The sequence below is a fragment of the Colius striatus genome, chromosome 9 (assembly GCF_028858725.1).
Source record: "Colius striatus isolate bColStr4 chromosome 9, bColStr4.1.hap1, whole genome shotgun sequence".
In the NCBI taxonomy this organism is placed as follows: domain Eukaryota; kingdom Metazoa; phylum Chordata; class Aves; order Coliiformes; family Coliidae; genus Colius; species Colius striatus.
In genome coordinates, this window is record NC_084767.1 from 24,295,579 (window position 1) to 24,304,380 (window position 8,802).

The following is an 8,802-nucleotide window of genomic DNA, read 5'->3' on the forward strand; positions in this document are numbered from 1 at the left end:
TCTCAAGTCCTTCTGAATGAAGACGAGGAAATCCTAGTTTCCTTTGACTTGCACGAATCCTAACAGGGACAGCTTACACATCAGCCGTAGGACAGTCACTATTGATGGTTTTTAGCAGAAACATTAACCTAAATGACATATTCCTTGCTACTAGATCATGCTGCACAGCTTGAGTATTAAAACACTTAACTATTACCAGAGGGAGTAAACCTGAGTTTAAGCCCACAGTAACTGCAGTATCAGAATCTATATATTTTTAAATATAAGATTAGCTATGCTGCAAAAAAAAATGAAGAATATGAGAGAGCTGTCCCCAATTTTACCATAAAATAGTTTGCTTACTGTTTCACTAACTACCTCATTTACTCAGAATTACCACAAAGTAAAAGTTTGGAGGTTTTCTGCCCACCGAGAGCATGCCAGCTAGTAAAGACTTACAGTAGCCTCTCTAGAATAGATCAAATGTGAATAGAATATCCAAAATGAGCATTAGGTTTTTATTCAATACTTCATACTCAACTTCCAGTGTCTCCAAGCTTACAAAAAGTGTCTCCTCACATTACTTTTCTAAGTTTTTAAAGTCAACTGCCTCTGACCTATACCATTGAAGATGACTGGAACACCGACGTTCCTTTTAGGACTTTCTTTCCTGCCACAGATAGTTACAGTTTTGCTCAAAAAATACCTTCCTTGAGTCAAATCTGATATTCTCCTCCTGTGACACTTATGTAGAGATTTTTATCATAATGTTTTACCTGATGACACAATTCCCAATGACAGATTGATTTTCCAGCAGAGAAAGGAGAAGGTATTTTACATTTTGCATTATTCAATGAAATAAGTGTCCTACAGACAAATACCTGTTGGGGATGCACTGTATTCCAACACATACTCTACAGTATAAACCCTGAGGTAAGTCATATGCAATTTTAAAAATACTTCTGGAAATCACTTTATATACAATTGAGTATAATTGGCAACACACTCACAAACTATAAATGTTTAAATATAAGTTCCTTTTACCTTTAACAAGTAATTTATCTCGAACAGACACCCTCCGAGTTGAATCAGAAGCTGGATTGGATGCACGGGGCCCTCTGACACCATCATCCCGCTTCAACTTGCTTGCAAGAGTTAGCATTACTGCTGTCTTCAACCTAGAACACAAATATTAGAACAAAGTCAATTAACAAAATTGAAGTACTGGAGCAGGGATGATGGAGGGGACTAAAAAACCAAGTTACAGTTAGTTCCTCTTTAGTCTGGAGGAGACCTTATCAATCTCTACAACTACCCAAAAGGACACTGAAGTGAGGTGGGGGTCAGTTTCTTCTCCCCAGTAACAAGCAACAGGACAACAGTAAACAACCTCAAGTTGCATCATGGGAGGTTTAGACTAGAGATTAGGAAAAACTTGTTCACTGATAAGAGTTGTTAGACACTGGCACAGGCTGCCCAGGGAGGTGGTGAAGTCCTCATCCCTGGAGATATTTAAAAGACACGCAGATGAGGTGCCGAGGGACATGATTTAGTGGTAGGCCTGGCATTGTTAGGTTAGTGGTTGGATTCAATGAGTTAAAAGGTCTTTTCCCATCAAACAATTCTATGATTCTGCAATTCCTTATTTAGCATACTACCATCATATCCTTAGCAGTCAAAGTATATGATATATATAGTCAGTATGACTGCAATTAAAGAGGAGGACGGCCTAAAGAATGAGCATTTGTTTCAGATGTGAATACTGAGATAGTTACAGCACATTAGGCCAAGAGGAAGTTCAATTTGGCTGGAGAAAGGTCAGCCTTTCATCACTGTTTACAACCCAGTTTCACTGCACCACCTCCCCTAGTATACCACTGTTCGACATTGCTCCTTCAGAAGAATTGTTGTGAAAATATCCCTGCCAGATGCCTAGCCAGATAGCCTCCTGCAACCACTCTCATCCCAACCTGACATTGTTCAAAGATAATTTTTTGCTGGCCAAAAGAAAAAAGAGAAAGGGGAGGGAAGAGTTACTGGAATAATTCTCTAACACTAGGAAGCGAGCTTCGAGTCAGGTACCAGGACATAGGAAAGTGCAATTATCTACACAGCTATTACACAACAATAACTCTTAGCAGTGCAAAACAGTGAAGGAAGTTACATATGGAGATTTGATAACTAATTTTTTTTTTCTGAGTCAGTGCTCCACTACAGAAGACAGTTGCACTGATAAATAAACTACACTAAAATGTGGACAGAATGCCAGTGTCGTAAAATCAAAACACTTAGTCTGTCGTGGCTTCATATATTCAGACACTATTCCTAGTTGAAGGCCACTGATTCTTCTTAATAGTTTAGTCAAAGCCAATGTAATGCTGACAGGATCCATACTCTTCAGGCCCCATCACCACTAAAAATGGTGGGACAGACATTTATCCTTTAGTCATATGAGGTAATTCAAGAAAATAAAGGGAAACTACTTGTAAAACATCAGCATATAGTCTTTATATGAACTAGTTTGCATAGAAGACCAGACAGATATGATGCAGCTGTCACCAAGACAGAAAACGCGCTCAGGTAACATCGGATCTCGGAGCATAAAATGGAGAATCAACTTAGACACTCATAAGGCAAATAATAAAGTCCACTAAACCACCAAGATGAAGACAATCACACAAAATGACAGGACAGCGTCTCTTCCCCTCTTGCAAGCAAGTCCTGAAGCAAAGTTTAACCTGGCCACTGCAACAGCAGTTACTTTGCTTGTCTGTTTCGTTTGTTCTTGCCCCAGATTAAAAAAAGAGATAAAGCCTCTGGCCTGTCAATCTCCTCACTGCATCTGTAAAAGACAGTCCTATTGCTTTCCTGAGGTTGTGAAAGAGCTGACATATCAAGCATCAAGCCAATACCAAAATATCGGTGAAGAGGTAAGAAGGAGAAATTAAGCAACTGACATGACATTTGGATGTTGAGAAGAATATAACAGATAAGTGAATAGCAAGGTTTAAAAAAAAGGAAAACAACAGATTTCACAATAGCACCTAACAGAATGAAACTCTGGTAATATCTACAATTAGGTCAAGTTCTCTAAAGATGACAAGATGTATTTAGGGCAAATGTAAATCTCACTTGCTCAAATTAAATTTATAGCAGTTTTTTTCCACACACTACCCAAGAGAAAGGAAAACAATTATAATAATCAGACAAGGTTTTTTTTCGTTGGATAGATAAAGGCAATAGCTGATTTAAAAACAAATTTTAAAATAGGGAGGTTAGCAACAGAGGCTGGGAAGTAATGATTCAGGGTAAAAGAAAAGCTGTAAACAAAAGCAAACACACACACGCATCCCCCCCAAATCACAAAACTGTTTAGGTGCCAAATCCAAATGAAATCAAGTTCAGCCTAAATACCTTTACAGATCCGTTTCCTCACTGCTTGCCTTAGAAGACTTGGAAACCAAAGAGAACTGTCAGCGGTGTTGAAAAGAGATGATTTGCTCCAGGTACACCTTAAATTTCATCAACGGAGCACAGAAAGGAAGCACCCAAAACTTGCTAACCGCACGGGGCAAATGAGGCTGTACTACGACACGACACCTGGGTGACGAGACAGGGAAGGGTGCTCCGTTTATTTATAGGAAAGAGTAAGAGAACCCCGGGATTCCTCCTGCTCCCTTGTGAACGGAGGCAGAGGGGCTGGCAGCAGACGGGGCCGCCCTGCCCCGGGCAGCTCCTCCGCAGGAGAAAAAGCTCGGCCCCTGCGGTTGGGGCACGACCCTGCTGGACTAGGGAAGTAGTTCCGCGATGTCGCAGTCGTCCCCTCGCCGGCGTCACTGGAGCTCCGAGACCTGGAGGGCCCGGGCCGCCCCGGTAGATGCGGGAATACCCGGTTAGAGGACGGGAGGGCCCAGGCCAAGAAGTAGGGGCCAGGCCCAAGCTGAAGAAGCTAACAACCTCGGCCCGAGGAGAAGCGGGGTGGCCCACACGTACCTGAGCGCGGCGTCAGGGCCCGGCTCCCGCGGCCAACACCATCGCCGGGGCTGGCCTGGGGCAGGAGGCGGCGGCGCAACTCCTCCCTCCGACCGCCCTCCCTCGGCGGCGGCGCCGGAAGTGGGCAGCGCCAGAGGCGGGGCCGCAGCCGCCGCGGGGCGCGCGCCCGCCCGCCACGGCCTTCCCGGCGGCGCGCGAAGATCTCGCGAGAGTTGAGGTTGGAGGTCGGCGCGGGGGGGCGGGCGCAGTGAGTCTGCCGGGTTCTCGCGAGATTCGGCGGTGAGGAGAGGGTGTTCGCCACTTCCAGGGCGGTACCACGTTGAGGAGTGGGAGTTGCGGCGGCTTGCGGCGGGCGCACCGTGGGGAACCGGCCCCTGAGGGAAAACAGATCTTTCCCTTGCCAGCAGGAAGGCCCGAGCTTTGGTCCGGAGCACAGCCTCTCTCCTGCACCATGCCGGCTGCTCCCGTTCGCTTGCAGGGCAGTCGGAACGCGGGTTGGGGCAGTTACAATATTAATGACGCTGTCTTACCAGGGAGAGGTGGTAAATGGGGTCGTCACAAGCGTCAGGGTGATTTCAGGAGGGGAGCTTTGATACCATGTATTCACTTACTCCCTACCCTCCAGCAACAGATTAGTGGAAGCGATAGCCAATCAGATGAAACTAGTGTTACAAAGTTTGTCATAAGGTGTATTTAGTCACAAAGAGTAAATTACCTGGGTAATTTTATTAATTAATGTGACTATTTGAATCTTCAGAAACTTCAGAAACAATTAGGTTCGATCACACTCAACCTGTAAAACTTAAATGTGCCCTGGTCTTGCTGACCACTAAGCTTAAAAGATTCTGCCATTCAGTAGTTTCCATTAAGTAAGGGAACCAAAAATAAGCCATGAGAAACAGAGTCGTTATGGTTGGAAAAAGACCTTTTAGACCAACCACTACCCTAACACTTCTAAGCCCATCACTAAGTTAAACTGTGTCCCTGAACACCTTGTCTACACAGCTTTTGAATATCTCCAGGGATAGTGACTCCACCACCCCTGTGAGCAGTCAGTTCCAATGCTTAATAAGCCTCTCAGTGAAAAAGTCCTTCCTAATGTCCAACCTAAACCTCCCCTGGCACAATTGTAGCCCATTTCCTCATGTTCTGTCATCCATTCTTGGAGAGAAGAGATTGACCCCCACATCACTACAACTCCCTTTCAAGTAGCTGTAGAAAGTGATCATATCTCCTCTCATCCAGGCTAAACACCCACAGCTCCCTCAGCCATTCCTCCTAAGGCTTGTTCTGTAGACCCTTCACCAGTTTCATTTCCTGTTTTTGGACATGCTCCAGCACCTCAATGTCCTTCTTCTAGTGAGGGGCCCAGAACTGAACAGTACACACCAGCACCGAGTACATGGGGACAATCACTGCACTGGTCCTGCGAGTCACACTATTTCTGATACAAGCCAGCATGCTATTGGCCTTCTTGGCCACCTGGGCACTCTGCTGGCTCATATTCAGCCTGTTGTTGATTAACACCCCCAGATCCTTTCCCTCCAGGCAGCTCTCCAGCCACTCCACCCCAAGCCTTTAGCACTGCATGAGGTTGTTGTGGCTGAGGTGCAGGACCCAGCACTTGGCCTTTTTGAACTTTATACCATTGGCTTTGGCCCATTGATCCAGCCTGTCCAGGTCAAGCAGCATTCAGCTTAGAAGGTTTGATAAAGCAAAGCTAGTGACCAGACACAAGAAAAGTCTGTCAGACAGCTATTGAAATACTATATTCTAAACACGCAATGGAATGATACTGATCCAGTAAAAACTTCACTGGTAGATATCCCAAATTAAACACTGCCCTGCATGTTTGAGGCATCAAGACACTTCCAGAGGTGCTGCTGCAGAGGTGAGAGTCTCAAAGGTTCAGCACCTAAGGAAATAAACAGTGAGAATAGTTTCTAATAATTTATAGTTTCATAACATTATCTCTGTACCTCTGTATCAGTACTTAAAAACACTAATGACAGGTTGAAAATTGTGAATAGTTAAAACGTACTTTAAGTTGATGCATCTCTGATAGATTATTTTGTTTTCCCGTCGTTGTGTCTGTGACTGGGCAAGTATTTCATGTTTCACCCAGCAAGAATTTGAGCAGTTGCAGACATCATCTGGTGTGGCAAGCAAACTCAAGATTGCCTGAAATCTTGCAGCCATTTTCAGTTACCCAACATCTAGTTTTCAAAGCTAGAGAAGGTGAAACAAGCATCTTGTATTTAAACTGCCCCACAATTTAAAGGTCATTTATGTCATCTCGCATCCTTTTTGGTAATTTTCTCATGCTTTTATTTGACATATACATCTCTCTGCTGAGGACAGAGAAGAGGAAAGTCACTTTTTTTTTTATTAGCTCCTGCCTTAATGAGCAATTGTGGAAGTTCTAATATTGAGAAGAAATAGAAGCAGCATTATCCTAACTCCCATATGGCTTTTCTAAACACAGCTTTTATATGCTCTTTTAAAAGTAGTATGCTCTTACTTTTAAAAGCTATCTCTGTATCCAGACACATTCTGTTCACTGAAAACCAAAGTGGAAGTCCCAGAGTTTGTGGTCTCTGAAGAGGTGCTAGTTCTGCATTTGTACCCAAGTGCTCAAGCACATCAAGACAGCTGGGATCACACATTTTGCCTACAGAAGGGCAAGAGAGTAGAAGTCTAGATTATTTTAGGCCTTAATATAGGGACAGGTGAAGGGTATAGCTTGGTTTTAAGACTCTTTTTAGATGAGGAGGGATCTGATTTTGAGTACAAAGACAAAAGCAACATTGTGTTGTACAACTTACAGTGTTTAAACTGGGAAGACGACAAGCAAGCAGGGCAAATCTAGTGTGGTGGAAAATGTGCTTGCTAACAGTCTTTGCTTTCCACCACCTCATTGGCTTCTTTGTGTTTAACCTGTGTGGGCTTCTCCCCTCTTTTTCTTAAGCAAGCACAGTTTGCTTTTAGACTGAAATCCTTACAGACTGAACTGTCACAGCAGACATGGAACAGGCTTTAGAGTCTCAGAAAGAAGAGGATGTTGTGTGATACTAGCTATGGCAATGACACTATTACAGCTGCTAGATCATATCCATGTAGCCAAGAATAAATATCAGTGATGTGAGGCACGCGAGATCATTGCCACATTGAATACTTTGCCTTCTGCACGCTTCAGCTCCTGTCCACTGCAAGCCATTTGAAAGAAGAGCAGCTCTCTGTAATTTCCTTGTGGTCATGATAGCAATACCAGAGCATTTTTGCACTCACTGCTTTTTTAAAGTTATATGAAAAGGGGATCTCGAGATTTCTTGCAGTAACAACTGGCTTCCCACGCCTGTGGGCAGATTGTTAGTAGAGCGCTGGAGGAGAAATATGCCAAGAGAAGAGCAAAGCAGCCCCATGGGCTGTGAGGGTTACCATGATATGTGAGGATTACCGGGTGGCTGAGATTTGAGATAAACTTTACAACAAACAGTCATGCAACTATCTGGTTAAAATCAGTGTACATGCTTGGCTGCTGATACCTATCAGAGACTGCATTGACCTAGAATTTAGCTGCTACTTCCCCTAGGTACTGCTAAAACTAGACAATAAAACGCCAGAGCAAGCTTCAAAATCTGATTAGAAAACTGGATTTCACCTGCAGGTCTAGGAAAACAAAAAAAACAAAGCCAAAAGCCCTGCACTGCTTCTGCATCAGTATCTAGTGTATTAGAAAGTCTCACACCAGCAGCAGCTGGAATGCCAAGCATCCCCGAAAAATGCCTGTGCTGACAGGTGAGGGCACAAGTATTATCAATCTGCATTCCAGTTGGAGGGTTTGAAGCAGAAGTTTCTGTCCCAGGAGGATATAACATGAATGATCAATAAAACTTGGCTGTTGGCTTTCTTGGTTTGCCTGCAAAATGACACCTGCAATGTCTTCAGCAACACTCCCTGCAAAGCTGCAGAGGTTTTGCTGTTCGGGACCAGTGTAAAGAAGGATGAACTGAAAAGTGTCAGTTTTAGTTCAGACACAGAAACACCAGAAGGAAAGGCAGAATATTTAGATGATACTGAAAGTGGCACCTCAGCCTTCTGCACCTCAGCAGAAAAGATCAGCAAAGAGGTAGTTTGTTACTGCCTTACTTTGGCCAGACATCAGCCAAATCCCAAGGGCCTTTATCCAATTTTGTTTATATCTTGTTTACATCTAGGATTTGAAATCCTACAGTCCCACAGGATTTTCCTTTCACAAAGGAAACTCTTCCCTATTCAAAACCAAGCTCAGTAAGTATAAATTTGTGAATATAAGGAAGTACTGCAGTGAGCACAGGGCTGCTGCTGCCCAAGCCAGGACTGCCCAGCATAAAACTCCCAGCCACTGCCCAGCATAAAACTCCCTGAATCTACCTGGAGGAAGCCAGCTGGGGGGGGGGGGGGGGTGGGGGGGTGGGTGGGGGGTGTCTCCCAAGCTGGCACAGGTGAGGAGGGCTGAGATTTAATGCAGATGAGATCTTGACACTTTCTGCCTGTTGGTAACCAGACAGGAGCCACAGTCACCGCTGCCATGAGGGAGTTTGTGCTCATCAGTCACTGAGCAGTTTTCTCACAGTTGCCTTTGCATTTCACCCTCCAACAATTTGCAAGAATTCAAAACCGAGAGGTGAAACTGCAAGCGGGGCAGGAGTAGGGGACTCTGGGGCAGCCCTTTCCAAAGCAAATTGGCCCCTGCCTTTGCCTGGGAGCATGTGATCAGATAGACAAAGGATTGCTGCAACATAATGACAGAATCACAGAATCTTAAGGGTTGGAAGGGACCTTGAGAAG

General features: G+C 44.4%; 1 protein-coding gene across 5 annotated transcripts in view; it reads right to left on the minus strand.

The window, feature by feature from the left end:
- Positions 1-4,108, minus strand: part of UBE2F (ubiquitin conjugating enzyme E2 F (putative)) — an 84,804-nt gene extending 80,696 nt beyond the window's left edge. For 3 of the 5 annotated variants that reach the window (XM_062002684.1, XM_062002686.1, XM_062002685.1), the window contains exons 1-2: positions 3,973-4,107; positions 1,024-1,157 (exon numbers count right to left, since the gene is read on the minus strand). In XM_062002684.1, coding sequence (XP_061858668.1) covers positions 1,024-1,141 — 118 coding nt within the window. In that variant the 5' untranslated portion in view covers positions 1,142-1,157; positions 3,973-4,107. Of the gene's footprint in view, positions 1-1,023; positions 1,158-3,972 lie in introns of all 5 variants that reach the window. The other 2 variants (XM_062002687.1, XM_062002688.1) reach the window with 1 other exon arrangement.
- Positions 4,109-8,802: the final 4,694 nt, after the last annotated feature.